The following is a 17,532-nucleotide window of genomic DNA, read 5'->3' as shown; positions in this document are numbered from 1 at the left end:
TTTTGCCTGGCTGGTCCGACGGACTTGCCGGTTCACTTGTTCAGTTGTTCGTTTAAAAAAAACAAAAAAAAACTACACTAATACTTCATTTAGACCTGAGGGTCTGGATGTCGGAAGTTTGGAGGTCTCCGGTTAACTACCCGGTTGTGAAGACTGAGCTTGGGGTTTTTCTCCATGAGGCCCTGCTGTTCACCTTTTGTCCTGGTTTCGTTTTCAACCTGTGGGGTCAGTGACAGCGTGTTGGGCTTTTCCCCCCACTTCTGTGTTTAGCTGTCTGACGGACTAGCTTAGGGGGCTCTAGAGATCCTCTCTGAGGTTTCACGCAGTTAGTTGTTCTCCTATGGCTTTGGCCAGGCCTCTTTGGCGGGGTTTGCCCTTTGGGTGCTCAGTGTCGGGGTAATCATCCTCAGATAAGGTTTGGGGATGAGTATTTTTTATCTTGTGTTTTCCACTGGGGACCTTTTTTGTCTCTCTGTAGAGTGATTGGTTCCGGTGGTCCGTCGTTTTTCAGAGACGGGTTGGCAGTTGGGATTCTTATCACCCATTTCTAGGTGGCTTATCTCAGGGTTCTAGTCGTATTTTGTTCTTAAGTTACTGTTTATTCCTTCCAGTTTTCTTGAGTGGAGGTGTGTGCTGGTTTGCTGGTCGTTGCGGCCTGTTGGCTTGTCTGGCTACCAGTTAATGGATGGGTTGTGTTTGCATCACTACAATAATCCTAACTAACTTTATTGGTCGTGTGAACAGAGTTGCTTTGGCGTTCGGCTCTGTGGCCTGTAGTGGTTGGGCTTTCTTGGTTATACAAGAGGAAGGTGGGGTATTTCCTTTTCAGGGAGGGCTCCACTGTTTCTCGCACTACTAGCGTCTCCTTTCCGTCCGGGAATCTGTTTCATTGACCATCTCTGGATTTGATGATTGCTGGTATGGCGCCCCCAGTCTCCTGTGGCCTGGGGTGCGGGACTGAGTTTTGGTTTCTTTGGTTAACTGGTAGATGTTTTCCCCCTGGTGACCGGGTTTTCATAGGAGTGCCCTTGATCCCTGCTGTTTAGACGTTTAGACGCTGTCTGGGCCTTGAGATCTGTTTGTTCCCTTTGGGTTTTCTCTAGTATTCTGCTGCGGTTCCTGTCATTGGGACCTGGGTCAGTGTACCTCTGCCCACTGGAGTGGGTTGTGTTTTTGAAGTCTTGTTTTTTTTTTTTTTTTTTCCTCCTTATATTAGGATTGTGTTCCCTTCGGAAATGGTTCGTTGGTCCCCTAGTTGGTTGAGGGGCTGTGGCTTGGCTGTTGCCTTGAGAGATGGTGTTATTGAGATCCGTGATCTTGGTTGCGTCTATTTGTGGTGACCGTTCAGGTTCGGTGACCTGTTGGTAGATTTGCGTTAATGGCGCTGCCTTTTACTTTTTCAAAGGGTTCTTGTTCGGACGAAATGGGGTTTGTTGTTTTAGGAATGTGTTTTTTTTGTGTGTTTTTTTTTGGGTGGTGCCTTCATCTGGTCCGCCTGTTACCCTCCCATTTTGGCATTCTGTGTCCTCTTTGACTTGGGTATAAATTTCCCATAAGTAATGAATGCGGCTGTGGACTCTTTCCCATTAGGAAGAAAAACATAAATTATGCTTACCTAATAATTTTCTTTTCTTCCGTGGGAAAGAGTCCACAGCCCCCCGCTCATTTTTGATGCATTGTTGTTCTTTATCTTCTGGCACCTTTTCACCTTGATGCTGCTTCCACTGTTCCTTATCCTCGGCTGAATGACTGGGGGATAGGGGAGGTGGGAGGAGTATTTAAGCCTTTGGCTGGTGGGTCTTTGCCTCCTTCTGGTGGCCAGGTTCTCTTATTTCCCATAAGTAATGAATGCGGCTGTGGACTCTTTCCCACGTAAGAAAAGAAAATGATCAGGTAAGCATAATTTGTTATTCCATTGCTCTCCAGAAGCCCCGCCCCTTGAAAGTCCTTCAATTAAATATATAATTATAAATATTATTAACCGAAAAAACTACTTTGTAGGAGGAAAAAAAAAACGGGTGAGGAACAGCTAAGCTCTAAGATGAAGTTGAAAATTGTTTTATGTCAAGTCTTACACCATGTCTAGATTGAGCACAGCAAGAAGACACAAGTTAGTTATACTGCATCAGCAAGATCTCTCCCAGGCAGAAATTTTAAGGCAGAGATTTTTTAGATGTGCTATCATAGCACTTCTGAGGAAGCGCAAAGAAATGGGCAACATTGAGGACCGTAAATGCAGTGGTCAGCCTAGGATAAGTGCAGCAAATGACACATCGTGCTTACTTCCTTTTGCAATCAGATGTTGTCCAGCAGTAAGACCCTAGTACACAGTCATCTCAAAATTATTAGAAAGCAGTGGGACAATAGTACACCCATCTATTGTCTGTAGAAGTTTGATTAGAAGTGTTCTTCATGGAAGACTTTGCAGGAAAAAAAAAAAACACAAGCAGCAACTGAATTATGTACAAAAACAAAATTTATGTTTACCTGATGAATTATTTACTTTCGGCATGACGATGGTCCACAGACCTCCATAACATATGGATATATTTCCCGCCACTAGGAGGAGGTTAAGAACCCATATCAGAGCTTAAAATCCCTCCCATCTCTCTCTTATTTTACTGTATAGCCAAGCAGAGAATACGGAACATATAGGTAGGAAAGACAAAGCAGGGTTTGTAGAGGTGTACTAGAACAGCCGCCCAAAAATGCAAGATGAACTAATGTACCTTTATACTAGCTACTGTGTAGGGATAGCCCAGTAAATTAATATGCCCCCATTAAAGGGACATTCTAGTTAAAATTAAACTTGTTAGTTCATGTGTGCCATATAGATAACATTGTGCTCATGGCCGTGGTGCTACTAATGAGAGGGCACTGATGGGCTAAAATGCAAGTCTTTTAAAAGAACTGCAATAAGGGGGCAGTCTGCAGAAGCATAGATACAAGGTAATCACTGAGGTAAAAAGTACATTAATATAATAGTGTTGGTTATGCAAAACTGAGGAGTGGGTAATAAAGGGATTTTCTTTTCTTTTTTTTTTCCCTTTTCTTTTAAAAAAAAACCCAATAAAAATTCTTAAGTAGACTTTCACTTTTACGTACTGTTCTATACAAACCAAATTAATATACTAACCTTGAGACTTAACTGTATTCTCTGTTAAAATAGTTTGTATCCTTTTTGTAGCTAAGAATAAAACTTATTCTACAAACAGTTTAATCAAACCACTATTAATTTGGTCTGATGGCACAGATATTGAAATATAAGTTACTTTAGGCAATATTAATTATGGAAAAGCGATAATATTTTACAAACCAGTAGTGAGGACCTTGGACAGGAATAAGCGGGCTCTGGTAATTTGTCAGGAATGGAGAAGATGTGAGGACCTTTCTGGTGTGATACAGGATTTTGTAAAATGAGTGACTTTTCTTTATCAGCTCAGTAGCCTTTTATATTAGAAATGTCTTAATTTCCATAAGACCAGACTAGTGTGTGTACATAGGGCTGTTCCCTCTCTGATAGGTCTCTAACGCCTAGATTTAGAGTTCTGCGTTAGCCGTCAAAACCAGCGTTAAGGGGTCCTAACGCTGCTTTTTACCGCCCGCTGGTATTTAGAGTAAGTCAGGAAAGGGTCTAACGCTCACTTTCCAGCCGCAACTTTTCCATACCGCAGATCCCCTTACGCCAGTTGCCTATCCTATCTTTTCAATGGGATCTTCCTAACGCTGGTATTTAGAGTCTTGGCTGAAGTGAGCGGTAGAGCCTCTACCGACAAGACTCCAGCCGCAGAAAAGTGTCAGGAGTTAAGAGCTTTCTGGGCTAACGCCGGTTCATAAAGCTCTTAACTACTGTGCTCTAAAGTACACTAACACCCATAAACTACCTATGTACCCCTAAACCGAGGTCCCCCCACATCGCCGCCACTCTAATAAAATATTTTTAACCCCTAATCTGCCGACCAGACACCGCCGCCACCTACATTATCCCTATAAACCCCTAATCTGCTGCCCCTAACACCGCCGACACCTACATAATATTTATTAACCCCTAATCTGCCCCCCCCCCAACGTCGCCGCTACCTACCTATACTTATTAACCCCTAATCTGCCGACCGGACCTCGCCGCTACTCTAATAAATGTATTAACCCCTAAACCGCCTCACTCCCGCCTCAAAAACCCTATAATAAATTTTATTAACCCCTAATCTGCCCTCCCTAACATCTGCGACACCTAACTTCAAGTATTAACCCCTAATCTGCCGACCGGACCTCGCCGCTACCCTAATAAATGTAAAGCTAAATCTAACCCTAAAACTCCCCTAAGTTAAATATAATTTTAATCTAACGAAATAAATTATTTCTTATTAAATAAATTAATCCTATTTAAAGCTAAATGTAAAATAAACCCTAATATAGCTACAATATAACAAATAATTATATTGTAGCTATTTTAGGATTTATATTTATTTTACAGGCAACTTTGTATTTATTTTAACTAGGTACAATAGCTATTAAATAGTTATTAACTATTTAATAGCTACCTGGTTAAAATAATTACAAAATTACCTGTAAAATAAATCCTAACCTAAGTTACAATTAAACCTAAGACTACACTATCAATAAATAAATTAACTACAATTACCTACAATTAAATCAACTAAACTAAATTGCAAAAAAAAAAAAAGATTACAAGTATTTTAAACTAATTACACCTACTCTAAGCCCCCCTAAAAAAATAAAAGCCCCCCAAAATAAAAAAATGCCCTACCCTATTCTAAAATAAAAAGTTAACAGCTCTATTACCTTACCAGCCCTTAAAAGGGCTTTTTGCGGGGCATGCCCCAAAGAAATCAGCTCTTTTGCCTGTAAAAAAAAACATACAATTACCCCCCCCCCCCCCCCAACATTACAACCCAGCACCCACATACCCGTACTCTAACCCACCCAAACCCCCTTAAAAAAACTAACACTAAGCCCCTGAAGATCTCCCTACCTTGTATTCACCCAGCCGGGTGATCGGAACAGCCAATAGAATGCAAGCTCAATCTGATTTGCTGATCCAATCAGCCAATCCGATTGAACTTGAATCTGATTGGCTGATTCAATCAGCCAATCAGATTTTTCCTACCTTAATTCCGATTGACTGATAGAATCCTATCAGCCAATCGGAATTCGAGGGACGCCATCTTGGATGACGTCATTTAAAGGAACCTTCATTCGTCGTTAGTCCTTCGGTGAAATCCGTCGGTGAGGAAGGATGGCTCCATGTCAGCTGCTTCAAGATGGACCCGCTCCGCTCCGGATGGAAGAAGATAGAAGATGCCGCCTGGATGAAGACTTCTTGTAATCTTTTTTTTTTTTTTTTTTTTTTTTGTAATTTAGTGTTTTGTTTTTTTGTAATTTAGTTTAGTTGATTTAATTGTAGGTAATTGTCGTTAATTTATTTATTGATAGTGTAGTGTTAGGTTTAATTTTAACTTAGGTTAGGATTTATTTTACAGGTAATTTTGTTATTATTTTAACTAGGTAGCTATTAAATAGTTAATAACTATTTAATAGCTATTGTACCTAGTTAAAATAAATACAAAGTTGCCTGTAAAATAAATATAAATCCTAAAATAGCTACAATATAACGAATAATTATATTGTAGCTATTTTAGGATTTATATTTATTTTACAGGTAAGTATTTAGCTTTAAATAGGATTCATTTATTAATAAGAAATAATTTATTTTGTTAGATTAAAATTATATTTAACTTAGGGGGGGGTTAGGGTTAGACTTAGCTTTAGGGGTTAATACATTTATTAGAGTAGCGGCGAGGTCCGGTCGGCAGATTAGGGGTTTTATTACTTGAAGTTAGGTGTCAGCGATGTTAGGGAGGGCAGATTAGGGGTTAATACTATTTATTATAGGGTTTGCAAGGCGGGAGTGAGGCGGTTTAGGGGTTAATACATTTATTAGAGTGGCGGCGAGGTCCGGTCGGCAGATTAGGGGTTAATAAGTGTAGGTAAGGTAGTGGCGATGTTGGGGTGGGGGGCAGATTAGGGGTACATAGGTATAATGTAGGTGGCGGCGGTGTACGAAGCGGCAGATTAGGGGTTAATAATAATATGCAGGGGTCAGCGATAGCGGGTCGGCAGATTAGGGGTTAATAAGTGTAAGGTTAGGGGTGTTTAGACTTGGGGTTCGTGTTAGGTGCAGACTTAGGAAGTGTTTCCCCATAGGAAACAATGGGGCTGCGTTTGGAGCTTAACGCTGCTTTTTTACAGGTGTTAGGTTTTTTTGCAGCTCAAACTGCTCCATTGTTTCCTATGGGGGAATCGTGCACGAGCACGTTTTTCAAGCTGGCCGCTACCGTAAGCAACGCTGGTATTGAAAGTTGAAGTGGCGGTAAATTATGCTCTACGCTCCCTTTTTGGAGCCTAACGCAGCCCTTCAGAGAACTTTAAATACCAGCGTTATTTAAAAGGTGCGGGGGGGAAAAAACACGCGTAGCTAACACACCCCTTTGGCCGCAAAACTCTAAATCTAGCCATATGTCTCTACATAAACTTTAGTTTAGATGAGCATTTGCTTCACCTGTCCACTGGGTGTCATTGGGTTCTTACCTATCATCTGACCTTTTTCAGGTTCTTAGTTTTTGATATTTTATTTATAATGCAGAGAAATTGAATTAACATATTTTTGTCTATATACGTTCTTTTCTATATATTTACCCATTTGATTATATTGTTTTTTAAATCATGCTGTGTATTACACACACACACATCCTTTATTTTTATATATTTATAAATCCAAATGTGCACGCACCTTTTATGCATACATACAGATTCCCATACAATATATTTACAGTACTTATATACACACATGCATACAATAGACAAGTGATTTTAGATTTATACACATTTAGAGGTGCTTGGAATCAACACTCTTACTCTCATAGATTATATTAAGTGATTGACTGATAATATAACAATTGTCTATTATAACTTATTATATTATACTTAAAACGTATAGCAAAATATCAAACTATGTATCCAGTATTGTTTATATTAATAGAGTCTTGATAGCTAGAATAGTATTTTATTAAATTTAGTATCTATCTTAGCCAGGGAAATGCACATTTAGACAGTCCTTGAAAATGAGTTACCAACACATCTGTTTATTTGTATAACTTCCACAAACTATTAAACTAGACATTTTTAGTAGATTGAAGACAGAACCTCAAAGCACTGGCTACATCAAGATTATGTAATGTCTGCTCTTTAGGGCTAGCAGTATCTAGACACAATGAAGGAACAAAAATTTCCTGATTGATGTTTACTGCCGAAACAATTATAGAAAGAAAATTATATTTAGTACAGCCTTACCTTATGAATATTTAAAAACTGAGAATTCCAGTACAAGGTTGACAACTCAGAAATTCTCATAGATGAGGAGATTGCTAATAAGAAAAGTACTTTACAATATAAAAGTTTTATATCAACAGAATGCATCGGTTCAAAAGTAGTAGGACCTTGTAATATCGAAAGCAATAGATTCAAATTCCAGGGAGGAGAAATAGGTCTCACAAGTGACCTAATGCTAAACAACGCCTGTACAGAAGTCTGAACATTAGGAAGTTTAGTTAACTTCCTATGAAAAAGAACAGATAAAGCAGAAATTTTACCTTTTTTTAGGGAGCTAGTAGGCAAACCTGTCAAGGCCATCCTGTAAAAAAAGCCTTGGAAGAGCACCACTCAAAATATTCCTTCTTGCCTGAGAAACCTCTGTCTCCAAACTAGGCGTTCAAGCTCCAAGCCATTAAACTTAAAGATTTGAGATCCTGATGGAAGAGAGTCCCTGGAGACAACAGGTCTAGTTTCAGAAGAAGGAGCCATGGAGGAGATGAGGATATCTGCACTAGATCGGCATACCATGCTCTGCTGGGCCAGGCTGAAGCAATCAATATTACTGAAGCTGAATCTTGTTTGAAAATTACAAAACAAATTATTCAACGCACAAAGTTTGGCACTCTATTGCAAGCGCAAGATTAAAAGCAGAAATGGAAGTGTTTGTTACAGCGTCTGGCCAAATAGTTTAAGCCCAGGACCATGTCAATATCTTTTCCCTCCTGGGTCTCTATTTATAGCCACATAATGCATGCTTTTAATCAAGCAGTCTTAGATACACATACAAAGCACAGAAATTGACTGTACTCTCAAAGTGGACTGTACACATCCTATGACCCTGAGTTTTGCAGGGTCATAGGATGTGTATCCATTCCAGATTGTAAGTGCAGTCCATTTCCATGCTTTGTATGTATCTAGGGAAATGACACAAGGCCTGGGCACCCTTGTGTGTATCTCAATTTGTTTGATGGAAATCATGCATTATGTGGCTGTACATCGGAACACAGGGGAGGGAAGAGACCTTGGCATGGTTCTGGGCTTAAAGGAATACTAACTTTCTTTCATGTAATTAGCAAGAGTCCATGAGCTAGTGACGTATGGGATATACATTCCTACCAGGAGGGGCAAAGTTTCCCAAACCTCAAAATGCCTATAAATACACCCCTCACCACACCCACAATTCAGTTTTACAAACTTTGCCTCCGATGGAAGTGGTGAAGTAAGTTTGTGCTAGATTCTACGTTGATATGCGCTCCGCAGCAAGTTGGAGCCCGGTTTTCCTCTCAGCGTGCAGTGAATGTCAGAGGGATGTGAGGAGAGTATTGCCTATTTGAATGCAGTGATCTCCTTCTACGGGGTCTATTTCATAGGTTCTCTGTTATCGGTCGTAGAGATTCATCTCTTACCTCCCTTTTCAGATCGACGATATACTCTTATATATACCATTACCTCTGCTTATTCTCGTTTCAGTACTGGTTTGGCTTTCTACAAACATGTAGATGAGTGTCCTGGGGTAAGTAAATCTTATTTTCTGTGACACTCTAAGCTATGGTTGGGCACTTTGTTTATAAAGTTCTAAATATATGTATTCAAACATTTATTTGCCTTGACTCAGAATGTTCAACTTTCCTTATTTTCAGACAGTCAGTTTCATATTTGGGATAATGCATTTGATTTAATCATTTTTTCTTACCTTCAAAAATTTGACTCTTCCCTGTGGGCTGTTAGGCTCGCGGGGGCTGAAAATGCTTCATTTTATTGCGTCATTCTTGGCGCGGACTTTTTTGGCGCAAAAATTCTTTTTCAGTTTCCGGCGTCATACGTGTCGCCGGAAGTTGCGTCATTTTTTTACTTTATTTTGCGCCAAAAATGTCGGCATTCCGGATGTGGCGTCATTTTTGGCGCCAAAAGCATTTAGGCGCCAAATAATGTGGGCGTCTTATTTGGCGCTAAAAAATATGGGCGTCGCTTTTGTCTCCACATTATTTAAGTCTCATTTTTCATTGCTTCTGGTTGCTAGAAGCTTGTTCTTTGGCATTTTTTCCCATTCCTGAAACTGTCATTTAAGGAATTTGATCAATTTTGCTTTATATATATATTTTTTTTTCTCTTACATATTGCAAGATGTCTCACGTTGCATCTGAGTCAGAAGATACTACAGGAAAATCGCTGTCTAGTGCTGGATCTACCAAAGCTAAGTGTATCTGCTGTAAACTTTTGGTAGCTATTCCTCCAGCTGTTGTTTGTATTGATTGTCATGACAAACTTGTTAAAGCAGATAATATTTCCTTTAGTAAAGTACCATTGCCTGTTGCAGTTCCTTCAACATCTAAGGTGCAGAATGTTCCTGATAACATAAGAGATTTTGTTTCTGAATCCATAAAGAAGGCTATGTCTGTTATTTCTCCTTCTAGTAAACGTAAAAAATCTTTTAAAACTTCTCTCCCTACAGATGAATTTTTAAATGAACATCATCATTCTGATTCTGATGACTCTTCTGGTTCAGAGGATTCTGTTTCAGAGGTTGATGCTGATAAATCTTCATATTTATTTAAAATGGAATTTATTCGTTCTTTACTTAAAGAAGTACTAATTGCTTTAGAAATAGAGGATTCTGGTCCTCTTGATACTAATTCTAAACGTTTGGATAAGGTATTTAAAGCTCCTGTGGTTATTCCAGAAGTTTTTCCTGTTCCTAATGCTATTTCTGCAGTAATTTCCAAAGAATGGGATAAATTGGGTAATTCATTTACTCCTTCTAAACGTTTTAAGCAATTATATCCTGTGCCGTCTGACAGATTAGAATTTTGGGACAAGATCCCTAAAGTTGATGGGGCTATTTCTACCCTTGCTAAACGTACTACTATTCCTACGTCAGATGGTACTTCGTTTAAGGATCCTTTAGATAGGAAAATTGAATCCTTTCTAAGAAAAGCTTATCTGTGTTCAGGTAATCTTCTTAGACCTGCTATATCTTTGGCTGATGTTGCTGCAGCTTCAACTTTTTGGTTGGAAACTTTAGCGCAACAAGTAACACATCATGATTCTCATGATATTATTATTCTTCTACAGCATGCTAATAATTTTATCTGTGATGCCATTTTTGATATTATCAGAGTTGATGTCAGGTTTATGTCTCTAGCTATTTTAGCTAGAAGAGCTTTATGGCTTAAAACTTGGAATGCTGATATGGCTTCTAAATCAACTTTACTTTCTATTTCTTTCCAGGGTAACAAATTATTTGGTTCTCAGTTGGATTCCATTATTTCAACTGTTACTGGTGGGAAAGGAACTTTTTTACCACAGGATAAAAAATCTAAAGGTAAAAACAGGGCTAATAATCGTTTTCGTTCCTTTCGTTTCAACAAAGAACAAAAGCCTGATCCTTCATCCTCAGGAGCAGTTTCAGTTTGGAAACCATCTCCAGTCTGGAATAAATCCAAGCCAGCTAGAAAGGCAAAGCCTGCTTCTAAGTCCACATGAAGGTGCGGCCCTCATTCCAGCTCAGCTGGTAGGGGGCAGGTTACGTTTTTTCAAGGAAATTTGGATCAATTCTGTTCACAATCTTTGGATTCAGAACATTGTTTCAGAAGGGTACAGAATTGGTTTCAAGATGAGACCTCCTGCAAAGAGATTTTTTCTTTCCCGTGTCCCAGTAAATCCAGTAAAAGCTCAAGCATTTCTTAAATGTGTTTCAGATCTAGAGTTGACTAGAGTAATTATGCCAGTTCCAGTTCCGGAACAGGGGATGGGGTTTTATTCAAATCTCTTCATTGTACCAAAGAAGGAGAATTCCTTCAGACCAGTTCTGGATCTAAAAATATTGAATCGTTATGTAAGGATACCAACGTTCAAGATGGTAACTGTAAGGACTATCTTGCCTTTTGTTCAGCAAGGGAATTATATGTCCACAATAGATTTACAGGATGCATATCTGCATATTCCGATTCATCCAGATCATTATCAGTTCCTGAGATTCTCTTTTCTGGACAAGCATTACCAGTTTGTGGCTCTGCCATTTGGCCTAGCTACAGCTCCAAGAATTTTTACAAAGGTTCTCGGTGCCCTTCTGTCTGTAATCAGAGAACAGGGTATTGTGGTATTTCCTTATTTGGACGATATCTTGGTACTTGCTCAGTCTTTACATTTAGCAGAATCTCATACGAATCGACTTGTGTTGTTTCTTCAAGATCATGGTTGGAGGATCAATTTACCAAAAAGTTCATTGATTCCTCAGACAAGGGTAACCTTTCTGGGTTTCCAGATGGATTCAGTGTCCATGACTCTGTCTTTAACAGACAAGAGACGTCTAAAATTGATTGCAGCTTGTCGAAACCTTCAGTCACAATCATTCCCTTCGGTAGCCTTATGCATGGAAATTCTAGGTCTTATGACTGCTGCATCGGACGCGATCCCCTTTGCTCGTTTTCACATGCGACCTCTTCAGCTCTGTATGCTGAATCAATGGTGCAAGGATTACACGAAGATATCTCAATTAATATCTTTAAAACCGATTGTTCGACACTCTCTAACATGGTGGACAGATCACCATCGTTTAATTCAGGGGGCTTCTTTTGTGCTTCCGACCTGGACTGTAATTTCAACAGATGCAAGTCTCACAGGTTGGGGAGCTGTGTGGGGATCTCTGACGGCACAAGGAGTTTGGGAATCTCAGGAGGTGAGATTACCGATCAATATTTTGGAACTCCGTGCAATTTTCAGAGCTCTTCAGTTTTGGCCTCTTCTGAAGAGAGAATCGTTCATTTGTTTTCAGACAGACAATGTCACAACTGTGGCATACATCAATCATCAAGGAGGGACTCACAGTCCTCTGGCTATGAAAGAAGTATCTCGAATTTTGGTTTGGGCGGAATCCAGCTCCTGTCTAATCTCTGCGGTTCATATCCCAGGTATAGACAATTGGGAAGCGGATTATCTCAGTCGCCAAACGTTGCATCCGGGCGAATGGTCTCTTCACCCAGAGGTATTTCTTCAGATTGTTCAAATGTGGGAACTTCCAGAAATAGATCTGATGGCGTCCCATCTAAACAAGAAACTTCCCAGGTATCTGTCCAGATCCCGGGATCCTCAGGCGGAGGCAGTGGATGCATTATCACTTCCTTGGAAGTATCATCCTGCCTATATCTTTCCGCCTCTAATTCTTCTTCCAAGAGTAATCTCCAAGATTCTGAAGGAATGCTCGTTTGTTCTGCTGGTAGCTCCGGCATGGCCTCACAGGTTTTGGTATGCGGATCTTGTCCGGATGGCCTCTTGCCAACCGTGGACTCTTCCGTTAAGACCAGACCTTCTGTCACAAGGTCCTTTTTTCCATCAGGATCTGAAATCCTTAAATTTAAAGGTATGGAGATTGAACGCTTGATTCTTGGTCAAAGAGGTTTCTCTGACTCTGTGATTAATACTATGTTACAGGCTCGTAAATCTGTATCTAGAGAGATATATTATAGAGTCTGGAAGACTTATATTTCTTGGTGTCTTTCTCATCATTTTTCTTGGCATTCTTTTAGAATACCGAGAATTTTACAGTTTCTTCAGGATGGTTTAGATAAGGGTTTGTCCGCAAGTTCTTTGAAAGGACAAATCTCTGCTCTTTCTGTTCTTTTTCACAGAAAGATTGCTATTCTTCCTGATATTCATTGTTTTGTACAAGCTTTGGTTCGTATAAAACCTGTCATTAAGTCAATTTCTCCTCCTTGGAGTTTGAATTTGGTTCTGGGAGCTCTTCAAGCTCCTCCGTTTGAACCTATGCATTCATTGGACATTAAATTACTTTCTTGGAAAGTTTTGTTCCTTTTGGCCATCTCTTCTGCCAGAAGAGTTTCTGAATTATCTGCTCTTTCTTGTGAGTCTCCTTTTCTGATTTTTCATCAGGATAAGGCGGTGTTGCGAACTTCTTTTGAATTTTTACCTAAAGTTGTGAATTCCAACAACATTAGTAGAGAAATTGTGGTTCCTTCATTATGTCCTAATCCTAAGAATTCTAAGGAGAAATCGTTGCATTCTTTGGATGTTGTTAGAGCTTTGAAATATTATGTTGAAGCTACGAAATCTTTCCGTAAGACTTCTAGTCTATTTGTTATCTTTTCCGGTTCTAGAAAAGGCCAGAAAGCTTCTGCCATTTCTTTGGCATCTTGGTTGAAATCTTTAATTCATCTTGCCTATGTTGAGTCGGGTAAAACTCCGCCTCAGAGAATTACAGCTCATTCTACTAGGTCAGTTTCTACTTCCTGGGCGTTTAGGAATGAAGCTTCGGTTGACCAGATTTGCAAAGCAGCAACTTGGTCCTCTTTGCATACTTTTACTAAATTCTACCATTTTGATGTGTTTTCTTCTTCTGAAGCAGTTTTTGGTAGAAAAGTACTTCAGGCAGCGGTTTCAGTTTGAATCTTCTGCTTATGTTTTTCATTAAACTTTATTTTGGGTGTGGATTATTTTCAGCAGGAATTGGCTGTCTTTATTTTGTCCCTCCCTCTCTAGTGACTCTTGTGTGGAAAGATCCACATCTTGGGTAGTCATTATCCCATACGTCACTAGCTCATGGACTCTTGCTAATTACATGAAAGAAAACATAATTTATGTAAGAACTTACCTGATAAATTCATTTCTTTCATATTAGCAAGAGTCCATGAGGCCCGCCCTTTTTTTGTGGTGGTTATGATTTTGTATAAAGCACAATTATTCCAATTCCTTATTTTATATGCTTTCGCACTTTTTTATCACCCCACTTCTTGGCTATTCGTTAAACTGAATTGTGGGTGTGGTGAGGGGTGTATTTATAGGCATTTTGAGGTTTGGGAAACTTTGCCCCTCCTGGTAGGAATGTATATCCCATACGTCACTAGCTCATGGACTCTTGCTAATATGAAAGAAATGAATTTATCAGGTAAGTTCTTACATAAATTATGTTTTTTCAATTTTCATTTAAAACGGACCCCACATTTCCAAACACAAATCTAAACAATATAAAAGTGACCTACTTTTATCCATAAATGAAGCTGCATAACGCCATAAAATATATTTTTAATATTTGCTGGTGATGTCACGTAATCCAGCCCTCCGATATGGGCAGTACATGTCCCAAACTATTAGCCAATCAGATACTTAGTTTTTGCATATAATTATAATGTTTTGTCGTAATATTGCGCATGCGCGCTTAAATCTTTTGCTTGCGCATGTGTAATTGGTCCGGATGAATCGGAACTTACACCCAAAGTACTAGCGGGTCTACCGCATCCACAACCAAAATGAATACTGTGACGTATTCAGTGACGTCCCGCTAACTTGCGCATGCGCAGATCAGAAAAAAGTCGCCATCTTCCAACCACGGTTGTCAGTCCGGATTTGACAACGCTGTCAGATACAGAGTGAGTGGGTTTGGAAATGGTTAAAAATTTGGTGATAATTTTCTTTTAAACTGTACTTTTTAGAAGCATGAAGGGCATTATAAATGTGTTTATTATAGTACTTTCTTTTGATCCATGCTTAGTTTTTTTGTGACTACAGTGTCCCTTTAAACAGTTTGGCCAGATGATGTAACTAGCGCTTCCATTCAACCCTGTTCTGCTAATACAGTCACACAAAACACACTCATCTTTTTTTCCCTGTTCATTGTCCTCCTTGAAGCTGGGGATATCTCACTTAATGCAAGTGTCCCAGGGGCATGAAACTGCTTTTAATCTTAGCTGTGTTCTTGCAAGAGTGTGACAGTGTTTTGTGTGTGAATTATATATATAAAGTGTGTGTGTGTGTGTGTGTCTCAAAGCACCCCACACATGCAAGACAAGATAGTACATCCACAGTAGTTCAACGGACAGTATACCCTAATTTTCATTCAACTGCATGTAATAGACACTACTAAAAAGAATACTATGCACAGATACTGATATAACAATCCAGTATAGAACCTTTTACAAACTTACGAAGGAGCTCCCAATTTAGCACTGTTGATAAGGTTAGGCTGGGACACCCACCGAAAGGGACTGGGAGCAGACCCTCCCCTGCATATGAAAAGACCCATTAAACAGAAACAATCTGAAGTCTGTATACATCTATAACTTTGGGGCTTGCTTATGAGTCTGAAAATCAGCACATTGTTATTTAAAAATAAGCAAAAATTATACATTTTTACAAAACCACGCTCAGATGGGCTATATAAATGGATCATCTACAAAACATTTATGCAAAGAAAAATCTAGTGTACAATGTCCCTTTATGCTTGCATGCTAAGCGGTGGTCATAAATGTTCTACTTGAGCTTTTGTTTTTTACTCTTTGTTTTGTAATTACAATTTGTGGTCAACTTTTCAAAGGTAGCCCATGTTATGTGGACTCAGAGGGCATAGTGCGGCTGCTGAACCGAGAGCTTGGACATACGTGGGTACCTGTGTGTAACACCAGAGAGCACTGCAAGGGAAAATCTGATCACTACTGGGTGGTTGGCGTTCATGAGAATCCACAACAGCTGAGGTTAGAATGCTTTCTCTCTGCAATTTTGCAGTTGCCTCCAATGTTTCAGTTTCCTCTTTGAGAAGATTGCTTTTTTGCATCTCTTGTTTTTTTTCTGACTGCTTTATGGTTTCTATTCGCTGGGATCTCTCTACTGCTTTGGTCTGTTGTCTCATGTCTGAAGCCAGTTTTCTGTCCCAAGCTTTCCTCTTTCCTTGCTTTTCTTTTCTCCACCAGTTTTCCTCTATAGTTTGGACTTTAAGTATTGGACAGCTGTATTGGCTGCAGTTTCTGAATTGTACATGTTATCTTAAAGGGTAATGAAACCCAAATTTTTTCTTTCATGATTCAGATGGAGCATGTAATTTTAAGCAACTTTCTGATTTACTCCTATTTATCAAATTTTCTTCGCTCTCTTGGTATCTTTATTTGAAAAATCAGGAATGTAGCTTAGGAGCCGGCCCATTTTTGGTCTAGCACCTGGGTAGCGCTTACTGATTAGGAGCCCATCCATTTTTGGTGAACCTAAAAATGAGCCAGCAAATAAGCTTACATTCCTTTATTTTTTTTCCCTCAAAATAAAGATACCAAGAGAACGAAGAAAAATTGGTAATATGAGTAAATTAGAAAGTTGCTTAAAACTGCATGTTATGTCTGAATCATGAGTTTAATTTTGACTAGACTATCCCTTTTAAGCATGTCATTTTATTTTTCCTTCTGCTCAGTTCCAAGCACTCTAACAAATTGTTTACGTATTTTCTGTCATCAGCTGCAGTTTTATATAAACAGATTGATAAGGGAATAATCTTTATAAAGTAGTCGAAATGAACGTTTGAATTGTGTTTCTATAGAATAGCAAATAAACATCCCCTTTACTGCAATTATTTTTTAAATAGCCAATCTTCACCCATCATTTGCCATATTTGGAGCAGCAATCTGGGCTTTAGTCCCCAGACAATAAGGCTAGTCACTCTGCCTTTTACCTGTGTGCCACCTGGTCTTGTGTTTCTACAATAAGGCTAGTCACTATTATACATTTAGTACAAAATTGCATGTTTTTGCAGTTATTTGATAAAACTAATTAGGGACAGATATATAGCTCAAAAAGTCTTCAGGGTGCATTTCAAGTTATAAGAATTAGATTTTCAGAGGTAAATTACACAAAAAAGGGGCATAATAGTGCAAATAAATTTCAAATTTGTGTCATGCATAAAAAACATTTCTCTTGTAAAGGTGTATCCAGTCCACGGGTTCATCCATTACTTGTGGGATATTCTCCTTCCCAACAGGAAGCTGCAAGAGGACACCCACAGCAGAGCTGTCTATATAGCTCCTCCCCTAACTGCCACCCCCAGTCATTCTCTTGCAACTCTCGACAAGAAAGGAAGTATCAAGAGATATGTGGTGACTTAGTGTAGTTTTTACCTTCAATCAAAAGTTTATTTTTAAACGGTACCGGCGTTGTACTGTTTTACTCTCAGGCAGAAATTGGAAGAAGAATTCTGCCTGGAGGTTTGATGATCTTAGCGGTTTGTAACTAAGGTCCATTGCTGTTCTCACACATAACTGAAGAGTATGGAAAGAAAACTTCAGTTGGGGGGACGGTCTGCAGATTGCCTGCTTTGAGGTATGTTCAGTATATTTCTCCTGTTAAGTGTGGTCAGTCCACGGGTCATCA

General features: G+C 39.2%; 1 protein-coding gene across 1 annotated transcript in view; it reads left to right on the top strand.

Moving 5' to 3' along the window:
- Nucleotides 1-17,532, top strand: part of WDHD1 (WD repeat and HMG-box DNA binding protein 1) — a 463,259-nt gene that overhangs the window by 200,826 nt on the left and 244,901 nt on the right. Inside the window, exon 16 of the mRNA XM_053697606.1 lies at nt 15,719-15,875. Within this exon, the coding sequence (XP_053553581.1) occupies nt 15,719-15,875 (157 nt within the window). The remainder of the gene's footprint in view (nt 1-15,718; nt 15,876-17,532) is intronic.

This window comes from Bombina bombina, chromosome 1 (assembly GCF_027579735.1).
Source record: "Bombina bombina isolate aBomBom1 chromosome 1, aBomBom1.pri, whole genome shotgun sequence".
Lineage (NCBI taxonomy): Eukaryota > Metazoa > Chordata > Amphibia > Anura > Bombinatoridae > Bombina > Bombina bombina.
This window is presented reverse-complemented; position numbering and strand designations above follow the sequence as displayed.